Genomic DNA, 19,130 nt, shown 5'->3' with positions numbered 1-19,130 from the left:
AAAAAGGAATTGCACTGTCATGTTGACAGATGGCAATCAACTGTTTTATGGCTTCTTTCTAATATGTAGCAAAGGTTCTACTCTAGCCATGCTATGATACATGTCTCAAGGCTAGAATCATCCTCAGTGGTCTGTGATGGTTTCTAGATTTTGAGGTGAAGAGCTTGTACCACCAGAAAAACCTGTTCACTATAGAAAAGCCTGGTTCATGATCAGGTGGCAAAACACATGGAAAAGCAATGGAGGAAACTTCATATTGTTGCCCCTGATATATCCAATTGAGTCCTGCATAACAGGGAGTGGGCAACAGCCCCAAGATCAAAGGCAGCTGCTAGATTGTGGGGTTGTGAAGCATGCAAGGACAGAAGCTCCATTTCTAATGGAGGAAAAGGCGGTAGTCTTTGGGTGGGAGGCTGTGGAGAATTTGAGTTTGGTATGAAAGCTTCATTGAAGGGCATTCTGAGTTGTGATGGGTAGGCAAGTGATATCTTAAGAACTTGTCTGTTACAGATTTGCTCCTGAGAAAGACAACCATAGTTAGACAAATAGTCATGGTACTTCAATAAAAGCCAAGAAGAAAATGAGGCTGAAGCATGGAACATATTGTTTTTGGCATCACAATACTGGAGGCTGCACTGGACAACATGTAGGGAGTAGACTGGGACTTCAGAAAGCTTGTTGACATGCCCAGTTCTGAAAGAGCAAAGGCTAATGAAAGGACATAGAAGCTAGGCAAATTGGGGGAAGGAAAATAGTCACGTGAGACTGGAGAGGGGAGCCAGATCACAGCAGATAATTTGCACAAATTTCTCCCTCTGAAATCAAGTCTTAAGCCTAAGGAAGACCCAAAGGAGACTAAAGGGTCCAAACTGGTGATTCCAGCAATGATGGTATTGTTGGAATTGAAAATGAAGGAAAGTGGTAGAATTAAATACCCACAAATATAGAGGCTTGAATGGGAGCGGGGGGACAGTGTCATCAGAGGCCCTTTATCCCTTTCCCCTTTCTGTCCTAATTGGGCCTGGGTAGAACAGGTCTTTTAGCAGATACAGGCTGTTCTTGTATGATTTTCCTGATGCCAGTGTTAAAACTACAAAGTCCTGGGGATTCTCAGCAAGCGAAAGGGATCTTACTTGAATGTCTTCAAGACAGGGTGTGATAGGTGCCAGCAACTAGTGAAACATGGTAGGATTAAGACAGAAGCTATGACAGCTTCAGAATTTGATGTCCTAAGAACTTGTTTCCCCAAAATGGCTCACTGCCTAGAAGAGCAATTAAACTTAGACTGTTCTGTAAAAATACCCAGCTGTGCTTAGAAGCATCTACTGCATGGCCTTGCCCAAGTCCCAAAAGGCAAAGATTATGTCCATTTGCTACCAAAATGCTGGCACTTGTAGAATGGGGCCTTCAAAAGCCTTATGTCCAAGGCCAGAAGGTATATGAATGGGATTGATATGCATCCTACATAGGCAAATGAACAAAAGGTAAATTAAAGTTAAATACAAATTAAAGAGAAAAAAAGTGACAAAGTACACATACTAGAAGTAACAATGAGGTCTGTGCATGAACATGCTATTTCTGTGGTAGTCGGAAGCAAGCCAGAGGTTGTGCAGCAGCTGCATCTAACTGTGCATGCTATGCACAGGGCAGGGCTCCTGCTAATAAATTTGATAAATTATAGAACATCCTGAAAGAGCTCTGTGCAGGCATATAGCTCATGAATCACCAAAGTCACCATAAAGAACAGACTCATAATAGGGCCTTGTGGGAAAAAAACCAGCCTTCAAAGTCTCCTCTGCAGTCAAACACAAATTCTTCCAACTGTCACACATTATGAGGCAGGTAATGTCTATGGTACACAGTAATTATCTCCTGCTCGGTTAGGTTCTGCAGTAATATCTGGTGCCTGTTTCACAACAGTTGTTCTCTAAACTATTTTCACCCTCACCGACACGCTGCTTCACAGCCACGGAACAAGCCCTTCCCAGAGAAAAGAGAGATATGAGACGGTTAGACAGCTAGCCTGGAATGTGACATCCAACTGAAGAAGAGAAATTAGCTTTACCCTGAATATCTGAACTTGATAGTATCAGGGTAGAACTGTCTTTACTTCAGGACAATGCTTTTTCTTGGCATAAGATCAATAGGCAAGGATGCCTAGGAGGGCACTGCCAAATTATTTCAGAAACTGGGTAAGAACTCCTCCCATCCTGTAGCACTAAACAAACCTGCAGGCTGCAAAATAAGATCTGGAAACACCAAACTATTCAACTGCTCTTTTTAAAATAGGAATTGTATTATTCCAAAAGGAGGAAACCATGGAGGAACAACACAAAAGGTTAACCTCAGGAGTCAAACTTCCTGACCTAGAGGTTCTCAAGCTGTGATACATGACCCCTTGGGAGGCTGTGAACAGATGTGAGGGGGGTTGCAAATTTGGGGGGACTTGAATAGGCAAATACAGTGTGAGGCCATTATTTAGTCATATTGTGAAAAGGTCACACTTACCAAGACACGATCAAACGCAGATGGGGTTCCACCACGCTGCACATGACCAAGCACAGTCACACGAGTGTCAAAGCCAAGACGTTTCACAACCAGCTGATTAAAAAGAGGGAAGGAAAGGATGATACATTTTATATCCTTGCATCCCTACCAACACAATGCCCTTCCCCCTAAGAAAGTCAGAGACTGCTGCAGATCAAAAGTTTCTACAAAAGAATCTATATTAAAGCTGCCCAAGTTTCTCAGGATAGATCCAAAGGCTGAAAAAAATCCAAGAAACACAGTAATCTATGCAAATATTTCTAGAATTAGAAGAACCTACAACAATGCTTTTCCCCCTAAATTTTATTTTCAATATCTGGTTCTAACTTATTTATTTGTATCTTACCTCCTTCACATAGTTAGAAGTGATGGATTTCCCATTCCTGTCTATGGCACCTTCAGCAATTATGATTATATTCAGTCGGGATCCTCTGCTTCGGGCCTGTCCAGATAAAAACATAAAAAAGCCTAACAATTGATGGACTGGGCCCGGGCAAGAGACTCCAAGGCAAGAGATGTTCACAATCCTAATATTAACACTCTGGGTTTTTAATCACACAGAAATGTAGTCCCTGCATATAGAGAAAAATGGAGACAAAGCTGACCACAGTTGAGTGGTCCTGAATTTCTTATACCATAAACCTCAAATCTCTCTTGTCCTCCTTTCAACAATTTTATTTCTCTGTTGGTCAGCTTTTGTTACCAGTAGTGGGGTGCGCAGTATTCAAATCCAAGCCAGTAAGTATGCCTCTACCCAGGCAAATTCCCAATCTGTCAGCTGCTCCTTAAAGAAGTTACACTTTTTTTTAAGGGTGCACTGTAAGCCATATTAACCTAGGAAATACATATTTGAGTTAAGGAAGCATTAAAAACACCTAACATTCTGGAGAAATCTGGAATTCTGGGGAACACTGGAAGGTTCTGTTCCTCCTTCAAATCATGCCATACTTTTTCTGGACCATGCCATTGCAGGGACAGTTCAGCAGCTTCCAGATATAATTTGGAGAATATTTATTTTCTGACCTCTTCTATTAGAAGCAATTCCTATAAGGACATTCCTAACATTTTCAGTAGTACATTTCATTTCTCTGCAACATACTCTGGATTTGCTGAAGATGCTTTATTAAAGCTTAAAATCACCTATAAAGCTAGAAACAAATATCATACTATTCAATTAAACTTACTTGCTGATAACTATGTATAGGATTGAGAATCATTCTGGCCATAATAAATGAAACCATGAAGTATAGTGTATAATTTCTAGAAGGTAGCACAGCAGTAGGGAGAATCAGACAAAATAGACACACTTTTTGAAAATGACTACAACTTTATTGATTACAGCTACAAAAGGCAGGCATAGGCATAAGCCTAGATATGTACTTCAGCTAAACTTCTTGCTAGACAACAACCTACCAGTCCACTAGAACCAGACAGTTGTGTGCTCCAACCCAATATAAGTGGATCACACACATGCTTTACCCTTCCACTTGAGGATAGGACTAGCCCACAAACCCTAAGCTAGGCTGGAGCTTTGAGATCCCACATCCAAGTCTAGTGTAGATGACACAGGGAATGGCCTTGAAGGACAAGTTCACATGTTCAAGAGGTGTTCTGGCTCCAGAACAGGCTTGTTACTTCTGGAAAATATTGGATCAGCCCTAGAATGGCATGATATCAGAGGGGGAACAGAATGTTCCAGAGCACTTCAGAACATTCCATTCTCAAATCTATGAGTTTTGCACATTCCTATAAATATCCATTTTTTAAAAAGTAAACTAGGGTGGATATTTCCTACTGTTTCTCAGCATACCTTTGCCTTTTTTGAAAATATGCCCAATTTTTTACAACTGTGTCTTGTTTTTATTTCTTAAAGAATCTCTCTGGGTCTCATGGGGGTGGGGTGGGGGTGGGGGTGGGGGTGTCTACAGGTACTTTTAGACATAATGCTAAACACTGATACTTTGTAATATGACAGCACCCAATTTTTATATAAAAACAATAATTCATCTTTTTTTAAAGCCAGGTTAGATAGGTTGCATAATGGACACTTATGATGGTATCTGTAGGCAGACTCAATTCCTCAAGCTCCATCTATCGTGATCTAGGTTTATGTAGTTGAACATCAGACATTACTAGTTCTTACCTCACCAAGCCGTTCACACATAAAATCCTCCCAGCCATCCTCAGGGGGTGACTCAGGAATGAAAAGCCAGTCAGCCCCAGAAGCCAGTGCTGAAACTAATGCTAGGTATCTGGAAAAGGAGAAGAGTGTCATCTTGTGAATGGCAGCTCTGATGTCTATCAAAGTGAAAGAATTGGTCCTGAAGATCGAATGAATGGAGGTGGGGGGAATTCATAAAGCACATAGCTTTTTTTTTAGATTAGCTCTCCCCAGCTAGGAAATTGTTGATTCTTTTCTCAGTTCAACAAACAAAAGCACAACTCTTACCCACAGTGCCTGCCCATCACTTCCAGCACAAATGTTCTCTGGTGACTGCAAAACAAAATTAGAGAGCAAGAGCTATCACCCAGTGCTATCTTGGATGAAGATATGAGTGCCTTACACTGATGAGTCGCTTTCATAATACAAAGAGAAGGGAAAAGGAAGAGAGGACATTAAACAAAATAAAGCCCTCAAATTACAGAGAATAGGTAAGCAGCTTCATTAAATCTAGTCACGCCTAGGTAAAAGGCTGCTGTTGTAGGACATGAAGTTAACTGTAGATTGTCTCAAGCAAGCCTTATATATAGTGCATGTGAAGAAAAGATGTAAGAAATCTTGTGTTCACCTCTGGGCAGTTGTAGTGATGGCATCAATCACCTCCATGATGCGGTGCAAGGCAGAGTCAGTGCCAATGGTCATATCAGTGCCACAGAAGTCATTGTCAATGGAGCCCACGAGGCCCACAATATTTAAATGACGGTATGTCTGAGATACTTCTTCAGTGATCTTTCCTGGAGGGAAAATGAATGAGAGGTTGGGAGTCTTAAGAATATCTCAAATGAACTATTTCCAAACACATTTAGACAGAGTTTATCCTACAGCAAACTACAGGTGAGTTATTTTAACTAGAATCAGGTAATTGTTAATTGTGTGTGTGTGTGTGTGTGTGTGTGTGTTCATTCTAAAACCAGGATTTTCTTCTATTGTATCTTAAACAGTATTCTGGTAAATTGTACACTATGTTTCTTGCCTTCTATAGCTTAGCTGCAGAATTATTTTTAAATGCATAAAATAATTAGAAAAGAAACAGGACAGATATGCCGTATGTATCATGAAAGCACTGATTTCACTAAGCATGTGTTTCATTGGAACTGAAGGCCGATTTTCTTTCTTTTAATTTCATTTCTATGATGTGTATCATGGTACAAAAGTACAAAGAGGGGTGCAATTATCTATAAAAAAAGATTCAGATAAAGATGCAAGGCTCTTAAAAGTGAGGAACTTTTACAAAAGTAATCATAAAATCATAGGACTGGAAGGGATATTGGAGATCACCTGGCCAGTGTTGGAATCCAAAACTACAACATTCCTGACAGATTGTAAAGGAATTTAGAGCTGACTTTGGGAAAAGCCTGAACAAGGGGCTAAGGAGGATAGGAAGGAACAAGCTATTAAGGAGGGACTTGAAGAAATGATTATGCAGTTTAGAGATTGGAGCAAGAGTGGGACAGAAACTCAGAATAATCCTGCCTTGATGCTGTTTAGTACAGAAGGGCTTTCTGAGTGGCTTTCACGATTCTATTATTTTACCCTACAACAATAGCATTTCTAGAATGTTTCTTGACTTGGCCTACCTTGAAGGGCTAACATAGCTGGTCTTCTAGCCTGCTTAAATATCCCCAGGGAAGGAGAATCCACCATTTCCTGACACAGTCTGTTCTATTGTTCAACAGCTACTACCATAGAAATGTTTTCCCTATGTCCAACTGAAATCTTATTTCTTATAATTGAAGCCTACAGTTTCTTTCCCTGTTATAGAACAATTCTGAAAAATTCTGCCAGTCTTCTTCATGACAGCCCTCCAGATAATACAATGTCTCCCCACACACTTTTCCAAATTAAGCATATTTAACGTGTCCCACCATTCATCATTTCTTTTTCCTTCTAGGTCCCTTGTCATCTTGGTTATTCTTCTCTGAGGATGTCCACTTAAAATTTAAAATATTGTGCCCAGGACTCAGAGCACTCTGACCAAAGCAGAACAGAGAAGAACAATGACTTTTCTTGATCTTGAGTCTAGAAATATGTTGATGCAGCTTAGGCTTGCCTATGTGTTTTTTGTACTTGTTGGCTCTCATTCAGCTTATGATCCAAGGCATCCAGATCCTTTTTTTTTTTTTTTTTTTGCATGTGCTGCTGTCCAGTATGATCTTCCCCAAGCCTGCAATCCTAAACTCATGCCTCTGATTTTTCCCACTCAAATAGAAGACTTTGCATTGTCCCCGTTGAAGGTAAACTAAGAATAGGAAGAGGAGACTGTGGAAATTAAATATTAAATACATAAAACTCTTCCAAAATTTTTTTTTATTGGTACAGTTCTCAAAACACATATTGTACCAAGACAATAAAAACAAGTGCTGCTGTTGTTATTGATATGTGATGTGGCTGCATGTATGACAGATAGGTAATAGATTTCCTAGCAACATTATTAATGATCCTCTTCAAGTTACTGAACTTTTCCTTCTTTTGCTTACTATAAATTCTTCCAACCAATTTTTATTCAGATTATATTCTATCTTGAATAGTTGTCTTTTCCTAGCAAATGTTTTCAGCAGCTACTGAATACGCTCAATCCTCATGGTGGGGAAGATTATGTGCATGCATGCGTATATGTATGGGGGTGGAGGGGTTGATGCAAACTTTCATGCTCTCTGGCTTGAAAGAAGCAATATAAGTTGAATAAATAAATATGTTGATACCACCTTCCATCCAGGCATTGTTTGGTTCCAGTCTGTTGGTTCTCAACATCCAAATTCACTTTTAGAGAGAATAACATGAAACATAGGTAACAGTCTGGCACTGATATCAGGATGTGAGAGCAAGTTTGCACCTACCTGCTTTGACTAGCTCCTCCAAAAGACCACCCCACTCTGTGCGGAAGATATTTGCACCAGTCAGGCTGCCATCCCCTCCAATGACACACAGGTTGGTGATGCCATGCTGTACCAGGTTGTAGGCAGCCCGGAGGCGGCCCTCCCGTGTGGTGAAAGCTTTGCAGCGGGCACTGCCAATGACGGTGCCACCCTATAAACAGAAAGGAAAGCCTAATTATAAATAAAAAAATTGGATGATTCCAGAAATTAATAGGAAAAAAATGTTCTTTGAAAGTGTATGAGTTCCAATGGGAAACCAAAATAGGCAGTTTCTAAAAGGGGACACAGGAGAAATAAAAAAGCTTTGTAGGTCTAGATTTAAACAGACCTAGGCTGGTATATGCTCTTGCTTCAGAAGGCACAAACCATGAAGTTATAAGAAGAATACATACATTTTCTCATTTTTATATTTTCTAGATTGTGAAGCATCAATTGTCAGGAGTGGTAAAAATGTGCAATCACTCACAAGGTACTATTTTGACAAGCTAACAATACATTGAGAGCTGACTGGAAAATATGCTAAATTCTCAAGGAAGTTATTTGTTTCTCTGTTAGATCTCAAGCAGATGGCTTTCAGAATGTTAACAGGAAATTCTAAAGATTACTCCAGTAATATGTACCACTGAGCAATGTCAGCCTTGGTAGTCTTGAACAATGAAACTAGAAACTGAGAGTTTATGTTAACATTTGACCTTTTCTGTTCTGCCCATCAGAGGCATTTCTTAATTAACCCAATTTTTTGTTATTCTGCAAAAGAACTTCTTAGCAGGTTCTGCTGCTGCCTGGTATTGTGAACATGACTGTAGAAAAACCATCTTCTGAACATCTGTCCCTTCAGCACAGGAAAAGGACAACTGCTTTGAGGGTTAGCATAATAAATCTACACCCACTGATTTAAAGTTTTGGACTAGTAACACAAATAAGGGCCAAAATCACAAAAATTATGGATTTAAGTTGTTACAATACTGGTAATCTGAAGAGAAATATGCTGAGAAGGTCGGGAGTGGAGGAGCATGCTGCTAGAAAGGTTATTGTTTTTTAAATTGGACTGCTGTCAAAACCAGTTAAAGGGGTGCAAAGCAATCCAGGAAACTGGCACAACTGTTATATGGGCTCCTTTAGATAACATTTTGGAATAATCTATATTGCACATAAAAGAAAACACGGCATAGATATGCCAGCCTTGCTCAAGCCTGTATTTATTAGTAGCAGAAGCTGCATCAACAGCAGACAAAAAAGAAACCATCCTACAGAGACATGCAACAGCAGAATGTTACCTGACAGAAAGGAAACACACCAGTCAAACTGGGAAAGGCTCTAAGAATAAGGGAAAAAACAACACTTTTGTAAGTGAGCTGACTGGGTCTACTTCAGAGATGTTCTGACAGTCAGGTCCATCTAAGAAACAATTCCAGCATAATGCAACCCTTACCTCCTATGGTAGTAGTTAATACTTTTTTTTAATAAAAAGAGCAATCCCACGATGTTCATCAAAGACAAACCTTTCCATTTTTCAATGATGGAACACAAATTTAGGACTAAGTCACCAGGACAGCAATTTCTAAACTGATCTTCTTTAAAAGTATTGAGACTGCAATTCCAAGAATTCCCAGTGATCCTGGCTGAATGCCAGTGTAACTGGAAGCTGCTGTCCCAAGATATCTGGAGGGTTCGAGATGGATTCGGGAAAGTTGAACTAGGACAAAGACACTGATTTGGTTACCAGGGTGAGGATGGGGACATGGGTCATTAACCTGTACTGTTTAAACACCTATGTTGTGTGTGGCGGGGGGGGGGGGGCGGTCTAATAAAAAAAACTATAAGACCTATTATAAAACTTCCTTGGCTGAATTTGAAAAAAAAGTGAAAAGCCAATGCAGCAGTAGCTCACAAAATTGAGGAATTGCATCATACAACAATTTACAGTACATAAGCAATCATTTCTTATCATTTAGGGTTGTTTGAAAGGATAGATGAAGAATATTATTATCCTCTCTACCTAATATTATTGCTCTTGCTATGCAACAAGCCAAATCCTTCACAAAAGTGGGGCAAAAGAGAAATCATAAAGAGGAAAATAAAAAAATAAACATGCAAGAGAGTCAGAAGGATCACACAGACTGCTCTGAAAGCTGGACGAGGAGGAGCTATGTATCACATCTGCTCAGGAGATCTGGATTGGTGGGATATATCAGGTAGGAAAGACCTGAAACCAACTAACTAGGACATTTATCTGACTGGATTCCTTCCTTCCATCTCAAAGGAAGACACTGCTAATCTCCTTAGGAAAATTTTCTACATAAACTGCAGCAAAGTTTACATGAAGAATTTCATTCAGGAAGGAGCCCTGCTAGACTCAGTTCATTACCAGGATCTTCCCAGATAGCAAGGCTGGAAAAGCTCTCTACCTGAGTTCTTGAAGAACTTCTATTAGCTTGGACAGACATTACTAGTCTAGAATGATTTTATTCAATAGCCATGGTCACATATAACAATAACTTAAGGATCCTAACTTAATAAGGTATAATAAGAACAGGTGGCATATCAGTGTCTGAAGTCCCTTTACTCCTTAGTCTTTTTGTCTGAAAGAATAAACAGATGACAAAGTGAGATAGTTTTCTGTTATATCTGAATTATGGATCTTGGGGAGGGAGATTGTCTATACAAATCAGGATTGTAAACGAGCTTTAAGACAGTGTTTGTTGTTGGCTTACAATTTCTGTCTTTTTGGGTTGAATAATCCATTAATTCCCTGCTTTACTTGGTCATGTGAATGGACGATTGAAAGGGCTGTGTATGCCAGTATCCTACTTAGTCACACCATGTTATTCAAGCCATGATTCCTGCTTCACAATTATGGGCATTGCTAGCTAATAAAAGTTTGCCATCCAGAAGCCCAAGAGTCACAATATTCCAATGCTTAGCAGCATACAAGGTTTTACTACTCTGCGATTTAATTGGCTGAACTATATCTGTTTATCTTGTACTGAATTCATGTAAAGTACTGTAAATTCTTCCTTGAATAGATTCTTATTTCTTCCTAATAACATGGAAACTTTAAGAAGAAAAGTGACTCATGTCTTATTCAGTAAAATTTGAAGGTACCATTGCTATTAATAGAAGACAAAGGAAGGCATGAGAGTTGAGGCAGCTCATAGTGATCCGATTAATAAGCACTGAGTACCAGCACAGCAGATAGGAAGACAGAGTCCACTGACTGTGTTCTAGTACAGTATGCAATTTCAGTTCTTCCTGAAAATGGGAATCAATCATCACTCAAATTCAGAAACTTATATTTAAACCAAATTACTCAGAGTTAAGTCAGAGTTCTATACCATAGAAGGCTCATATAGCCACAACAGAAATGAATATGAGACCAATCTAGTTACAGAGTAAGAAGTCAGGAAAGATTAGCCTTACCAACTGAATAATATTGGATACACTGAGCCAGTTTGCTTGTTTGATATTTTCTCCTCCTTCCACTAGTCCCTCATAACCCTGAGAAGAAAAAAGAACGTGATGCAAAAACACGACTCCTGTACTACCAAGAAATCTTGCAACTTTATTAAAGTTAACTTGTAGCATATTAAAGTTAATTTGCAGCATCTTGAAGTATATCCCAATGTCCCTGGTCTTACCCTCTTGTTCAGATTTACCGCAGATGGCTACCAGAAGCAAAATGTAAAGCAGGACACATCACCAAACTTGCTTCACATGCATTCCATTTAACTGCTCTTCATAAAATCACAATCATGCAAAAGACTGACACATGGAAAAGGTCTTAAATTAAAAACATAAAATAATATAATAACATATATTATCAAGAAAAAATATCCAATGTGATACAGCAAAGTTAGCCCAATGTGGCAATACAACATCTTGATTGTTAGAAGCAAATGTTTTTACAATACAACAACAGAATTTCTTGTGCGGCTAGCTTAAAGTCATGGAAAAAAATAGTCTGGAAGTAAAAGCAGCTCAGAAAACAAGTACCCTGTTATCTGAAACAGGGAATCTGTGCCCCAGTGGACATGTTGTTTGGATCTGATGGGAATTTAAATTGAAATCCTACAGCATTTGCAGGGCCGTAAGTTCCTTACCCATTTAGCTGAACTTAGTTTGAGTTCTGCCTTTGCCAAAACTGCCTCAATAATTTACACTAAAAGCAGAATTTATTCTGCATTTACAGTTAGCTGTTATCAAAAGGCTGAAAACATTCTTTTCTATTTACTTCATCAATGATCTTCCTCAATTTTTTCTTAACTCTCTTAATTTTTTTTAAAGTTTCCTAAGATTATATTGAAAGGTATGTTAGAATTATTCAACTTCTGCACCACTGTAAAGATATTTGTATAAGCACTTCTGTTTTTATACCCTTACAGTTTCCCAGATGCCTACAGCAATCTAAAAGGACTATAAACACACATACAACATAGGGGAAAAAACATTTTGATGATGGATAAAAAATGTGAACCTCATAGATCAGGAACACTTTAGCTCCAATATATATTCCCATGCGAGTTACAGCTCGAACAGCAGCATTCATACCTAGAAAGATGGAACACAAGGTAAGTTATGGCTCAGGTCTCAGACAAACTGGTGCAGTATTCTGCACCATAGCTAGTTTTGCCAAAAAAACAAAAAACAAAACAAAACAAAAAAACAGCCATCCCAAAACTAGTATTCCCCAAATGTGAGGCAGTTAGAATTCCCAGAAATAAACTCAAGGCACTATTGAGTTTATTGAAGATGATAAGTTGGGGAAGGTTAGCACATAACAGTGCTATAAAAACAGTTCTACTTATTTTTTTACTAGATACTGCACAGGGAATTTGTAGTTCACTGTAGCTGAACAGAGGCAGTATATAAACCTCAACATAGCAAGGAATAAACCTCACTGAATACCCTCACACTTCTGAATAAGAAGTGAAAGAATTGCCTTCTTATGCATGTACAAGGTAGCACTTCTACTGTCTTATGTTAGTAATGAGTTAAAATTCCTTGGGAAGAAAACTTTATGCACAGAAAAATGAAGTCAAAAATATAGTTGGGAAAGGTATAATTCCACAGAAATTGCACAGCATGGGACCTTTATGAGTAAAATACTTGTTTGACATTAATCATATAGGTATGGTTTTATTTATGTTTAGCTGCTAAAAGAAAATGCCAAAAATCTGTTGCCTACTTCTTCCATTTGGGAGAATTTGAGGGAAAAGAGAAAATAAACCCTAAAAGAAACTCACCCCCCCCCCCCAAATTAAAAGTTCAGAGAAAGAGATCCAACTTTCATTTAAAAAAAAAATCAGTCATTGCTAAGAGAAAGTTTTTCCTTCTACCCATGCCATCTGCAGAGATTTGTTAACTGGAATGAAAACAATATTCAGAATAGGTGGCAGAGATACAATGATGAAAAAGATACCATTTGCAACTCAGATACCATTAATATTGGACCTAGCCATGATGTAAGTGAAATCGAGATGCATAATATCAAAGAACATCACATTCTATTTCTTAATTCATCTGCATAACAGTGAAACTTGCTGTCTAAATATTATCTTTCATTAGGACTATCAGATTTGAGCTGCAAAAATCCAGACAACCACTTATGGTAACAAAGACTTCAGGGCTTTCTGTATCTCTTTGCTGCCATCTCAAGGTCATCTGGATATTTTAATCCAGATCTGGTAGCCCTACTTTCATAAGAGCTCCAAGTCCATCAAATTTATTATTAGAAAAAGCCTAGCTTTTCAAGGAAGGCTCTTACTACCTCTAATAATGAAATTAGAAATGTTGGGTAGGGCTAATGTAAGGAGGAACGGCTTAAAGTTATCTGATGAATAAGTGGCTGTGATTTGTTGTGGATTATCAGTTTATTACCTTATGTAATTATAAACATTTATTTGGTATTGTCTCAATTTCTGACCCTGACTAATATCACACAATTCAGTTCCACTGATTACAGGTAGTCCCCAGTTTAAGAACGAGTTCTGTTCCCAAGGTCTGTCCTTAAGTCAAATTTGCATGTAAGCCAGAACAGTATTATTGTATAATATGTATAAGTGGTATTATGTAATAAACTTGAACCAGTGTGTATTTAACTCGAATTTTGCTACAGTAGACTCCGTTCTTAACTATGGGTCATCTGTAACCTGGACAGATTCTTAACCCAGGGATTACCTGTATGTTTTTTCCTGGATAGAGAAATTTGAACTCTTGCCTTTTCCCTTCCATAATGTGCTGCATACAACTCACAGGATGTGGTGGCTTGAACCCCTGCAGATTCCCAGGAAGCGTCTCCAAGCCCTCCTCCCCTCCCTGTAACTCTTTCAGAGTCTGAACTTCCTGAAATGGAATTTCCCCACATTCACTACGCTCTCATTTATCTGAGAATGAAAGGCTTATTAGAAAGCAGGAAGTTTAAGTGGACAAGCCCTCTAAAAGGACTGTTTTCCTTAACAAAATAATGAACCACATGTCTGCAGGATGTGGATGGTTCCTTTTACATACATTTCGCTACTGATCCTTACTTGACCTTGATCAAAAGAATCTCAGACTCTTTCTCTCATCTAGAGATATAGTGAAAGATACAGTTATATGAACTAGGATAAGTGGAAGGGGAGTAGAACAGGAATAGGATAGTAGTAGGATAGTGTGCATTATACTGCACAGATTCCACCTCAGAAACATTAATCTCAATATTCTCCGTTGCTCATCTCCTTCTCCACATTTTAAAAAATATTTTCTTTTTTAGTTTCCAACTCCCTCTGCTTTCTATAATTCATATTGTTTCATATCCTGCTTCTTTTTTTCTTTCATCTCCATTTCGTTCTTTACCATTTGGGACAGATTTCCTCAATTTGGGGTCTTCCAGAAGAGATTATCTGCAAATTATAGTTAAATGCATTTGAAGGACACCAGATTGGAGAAAGCTACAGCAACATAAGTTAGCAAAGGAATCTAGATGACAGCAGAGGTGTATATATATATATATATAAAATGACAAGTACAAGGTTTATTTTGGCATTCCTCAGGGTGAGATGTGATTCCCCTAATACATACTTCTGCTCTTCAAAAAGACACAAGCTACAGTACTTAAAATGGACTGTCACTCTTCTCCATGCTGTTTGACTGGACTGTTTGTTACTTGTGTTTTTACTTGTATTTTAAACACTCTTCCAAGAAGCTGTAAAAGCATAGTTTAAAAATATTTTCAGTTTAAATGCAAAGCCTTTGAGAATGCAAAGTCTTCTCAAAGTGGTTCACAAGAAAAATGCAATTCAATAAATATCAATATCTTACTGTTGGCAGAGCAGCAAAGCTTGTACACAAATGAATCAGTTACTGTTGTTACAGTGTTCGAGTCAGTCTTGACTCTGGTGACTACATAGCTAGGTCCATGTAGTTTTCTTAGCAATATTCTTGGAAGTGGTTTGCCACTACCTTCTTCTAGAATAGTTTTCAATTTCCCAGTCTAGGGCTAAGAGAGAGTGACTGGCCCAAAGTCACCCCATAGGTTTTTGTGCTGAAGGGAAGACCAGAATTCAGGTCCCCCACTGGTAATCCAACACTTTTAACTACTATATTATAGGCTAGATGGGATTTTTACTATAAGGGATTTTTCTATATGCAGAAGAAACAATTTATCTCTTTTTCATGAAATCAAACCCATCAGATTCTAATTGTATGTGGAAAACCATCTGATTATTCTATATAGCTGGGTAGTAAGTCTACTGCTTTCTAACCCAATCCTGTCTGACACCACAGTAACTTTAGCAGAGATGGGAAATTCTATTTGGGATACATGTACAAATTGCTTTCCCTGTGCCAGTGCCCTTAGGTTAAACATTCTTATGTTCTCCATGTAAAGCACGTAACAAATAGCATTTCTTGGCTGGTGGACCATGCTAAGACTGGGGCTTATGAATGGAACAAATCCTAGATATCTAACTAACTTGTCACACTGAATCATATCTTGTTACGTTGTTAAGTGTGATCTCAAAATAGTAAGCATATATAAAGGAGTATTACTAAAAAGCATGCTGCTTATGCAGCTGTCATAAGGACTGCCTTAGACTCTTCAACATATTACATTTAAATGTACAGATTATACCATGAGCTTTTTTTCTATTCTAAGTTTTCTTCTACAATGAGAATTTAACTACTTAGAAGGTCTTAGTTTTTACACAAAACTATAACCAAATTAATTTAGTTTTAGAGAAAATAATGGCTGAGTACAAGTACAGTGGTACCTCGGGATACGAACTTAATGCGTTCCGTGACCCTGGGCGTATCCCGAGTTGGTCGTAACCCGATGCAAATTTCCCCATAGGGTTCAATGTAAATCCGGTTAATCCGTTCCGCCCTCCAAATTTGGTTGCACCCCGAAGCAAATTTTCCCATAAGGTTCAATGTAATTACCGTTAATCCGTTCTGGCGTCCGTGGACCACGTGTCAGGGGTGGAAGAATGGCCAGGCGCTGCGCGGCGTGGCGGGAGAACGGCCGGGCGCGGCAGGAGAACGGCCGGGCGCAGCGCGGCGCAGCGGGGCGCGGTGGGAGAACGGCCGGGTGCGGCATGGCGCGGCAGGAGAACGGCCAGGCGCGGCATGGCGCGGCAGGAGAACGGCCAGGCGCGGCGCGGCGGGAAAATGGCCGGGCGCCGCGCGAGAACGGCCGGGCGCCGCGCGGCACGGTGGGAGAACGGCTGTGGACCACGTGTCAGGGGCAGAAAAATGGCCATGGACCACGTGTCAGGGCGGAAAAATGACCGTACCCTGAGGCGGAGTTCACACATCGAGGTAAATTTTTGCGGCCGGAGCTGGTCGTAACCCGAAAAGTTCGTTAGGAGAGGTGTTCGTATCCCGAGGTACCACTGTATTATATAGGCAAAGGTTTAACAATGGTATGTGGAAAAACAGTACTTTTGTTTCAATAGTTTTAACCTGCTACTGTAGTTCATTTTTTTGAATTTTACTGTAAGCCTTTCTGAGATCTTTAATCAAGTGCAGAAGGAAAGAATGAATATAGAGACAGACACCTATTACTATCTACAAAGCATTTGATCCATCACATTTAAAAAACACCAGGAGAAGGTTCCTCTAAAAGATTTACCAAAGTTTTGGAATAGGCGTCAAAATCTCTTTTGTTTCTTTTGACAAAAAGAACCTAAAGAAGCCAACTGAAGCCAAAGAGAAAGAAAAAAACAACTTCCTGGCTAGAAGTAGGTCAGATGCCAGCTTCAACTATAGTAGATTAGGCCAAACCATTTGCAGCATTTCTCATGGACCCAAAATAACAATTAAAGCTAAATTAAAGAACTTCCTAACTCTCCAAATCATAAAATAAATGAATCCAATGTAGTCTTAATTTTATATAAGAGTTAATTTAATATCTACTTTATCTCATTCAAAACTCCTCCAAAGAGTAGTGTGATCAGACATTTACTGGAGCTAAAACTGGCAAAGACATGGCTAGCTATTTTTCAGAGATGTTGTAGTTGTCTCCTAAACTAAGCAATGGAGTTGGGTTATATTTTCAATTCTATAAACTGCTGCTTCAAAATGCCACCATTCTCATTTTGCTTAAACACATTAAATAATGTTCAGTTTACATGTCAAAATTCTGGATTAAGATGTAAATGCTTTGTCCAACAATATGCAAAATCCTAGGACTGGTCATTCTAATAGCACATACTACAGTTTGGGTCACTAAGCGTAATCCAGGTTATCATTTCTAATTATCACAAATTCATCCCCTTACTGAGCTATCCTGTTCAACATTTTCCAAGTTTAAACTGTATATACCTACTGTAGGACAGAATTAGGATTCTGTTGGCTCACGGTCCACCCTGCTACCAGTTTCCCTGACTTGAGCTGGCAAGGTGGCCTTGAAAGTGGTCTTATATTATTCCAAAATGAGTATGCTGGGGATATTCAACAGTGGTCCAGAGGCAACCCTTTTAGCAGGAGAAGCTCTTGGATTTCATGGCCTCCATGGCTCTGCCTCAATTGACATCTAAACACACAGATAAGCTTACTCTCAATTTACTTTTTGATGGAAGCATTCTGTCATGGAACAACAGAATTAGATTTACTGTGAATTTAAATTTCTATCAAAAATGAAGGAATCTATTCAGATAGTCCTTCCACAACACTTAGATGGTACCAGTATCAGTGGTAGAGTCCTTCAAGTTCTTGGGTTCTATACTTTCCAAGACCTGAAATGGACGCTTAACATTACAGCCATCATTAAAAAGGCACAACAAAGGATGTTCTTCCTGCGGCAACTTAGGAAGTTTAAATTATCCCAGGAGCTCTTGGGACAGTTTTACAGGGGAATCATTGAGTCTGTTATCTGTTCCTCTATAACTGTCTGGTTTGATTCTGCAACCAAACAGGACAGACTCAGACTCCAACGGATAGTTAAGTCTGCAGAAAGGATAATTGCAACCCGCCTGCCTTCTACAGAAGAACTGTATACTGTGAGGGTCAAAAGGAGGGCAGAGAGGATATCTGCAGACTCTTCCCATCCTGGATATAAATTGTTCCAACTTCTTCCTTCAGGACGGCGCTACAGAGCACCATATGTTAAAACATCTAGACATCGGAATAGTTTTTTCCCTTGTGCCATTGCTCTGTTAAATACTACACGACTTCATATGTGCTGGACAGTGGCTTCTCCCTTTGAAAAAGTTATTTTACTGTGTAGTGTTATTGTTTATTATTTTTCTATTGCTATCCAAATACACTGTTGATCTTGCTGTTTGTCACCGAAGACAAATTCCTTGTATATATTTTATACTTGGTCATTAAAGTATTTTGTACTGTATTTGTAAGTACTCTGGGAGATTTTCTAGTTACTTATACCTGGTGATTCTGTGAAATCCTTGGTTGGGCTGTGGAACTGAAATGATCTGGACTGTAAAAAAAATTATCCTGGAGCACTCTTTTCTACTGTGTATAGCTGAAGTTCTTTGATTTCCTAAAAATCTTCATTAGACAGCTGGAGCACTCATGAAGGAAAACTTGGACAAATCTAGCAGAACACAGCCAAGAGGCTTATTCACTGATGGTTATCTCAGTGAAGTACATTTTCTTCACTTCCACCATTACATAGGTAGTGTTTTCAGTAGAGTTATACTGAGCTGGAAAGGAGCCATGACATTTGGGATCATGGAAGAGGAAGAGTTTTCAACACTACTCACTGTTACCGCTGTACTAAATATTTTGCTAATATAAATTGCTCGGTTCTGTTATGACTTCACACTCAGGTGAGAACAGGCTCAAGAAGAGGGTAGCTATTTGTCCAGTTCTCAGTATTTTACCTTCTTCATTCTAAACATGGAAGGCCAACCATTTATTTAGTGAAATTTTGCCCATCTCATTTAGCAAACAGAGTAGCCAGCTGAATGAGAGAAACAGAAAACTCTTCCTTGAGGAAAAGCTATCTTTCAGTTCCTCTGAAATATTATAAGACTACTGGATTCTAC

At 39.0% G+C, this 19,130-nt stretch overlaps 1 protein-coding gene across 2 annotated transcripts in view; it reads right to left on the bottom strand.

Annotated features, from left to right (window-relative positions):
- PFKL (phosphofructokinase, liver type) overlaps window positions 1-19,130 on the bottom strand; it is a 51,265-nt gene that overhangs the window by 24,797 nt on the left and 7,338 nt on the right. The window contains exons 2-9 of one of the 2 annotated variants that reach the window (XM_088131770.1): window positions 12,119-12,192; window positions 11,065-11,142; window positions 7,606-7,795; window positions 5,337-5,502; window positions 4,997-5,041; window positions 4,691-4,799; window positions 2,894-2,989; window positions 2,509-2,601 (exon numbers count right to left, since the gene is read on the bottom strand). In XM_088131770.1, coding sequence (XP_087987896.1) covers window positions 2,509-2,601; window positions 2,894-2,989; window positions 4,691-4,799; window positions 4,997-5,041; window positions 5,337-5,502; window positions 7,606-7,795; window positions 11,065-11,142; window positions 12,119-12,192 — 851 coding nt within the window. Of the gene's footprint in view, window positions 1-2,508; window positions 2,602-2,893; window positions 2,990-4,690; window positions 4,800-4,996; window positions 5,042-5,336; window positions 5,503-7,605; window positions 7,796-8,921; window positions 8,957-11,064; window positions 11,143-12,118; window positions 12,193-19,130 lie in introns of those variants that run through there. The other variant, XM_088131771.1, reaches the window with a different exon arrangement.

The sequence above is a fragment of the Python bivittatus genome, unplaced genomic scaffold, assembly GCF_059951505.1.
Source record: "Python bivittatus isolate LINGU-HERP-01145 unplaced genomic scaffold, Pbiv_v1 ctg000980_np1212, whole genome shotgun sequence".
Lineage (NCBI taxonomy): Eukaryota > Metazoa > Chordata > Lepidosauria > Squamata > Pythonidae > Python > Python bivittatus.
This window is presented reverse-complemented; position numbering and strand designations above follow the sequence as displayed.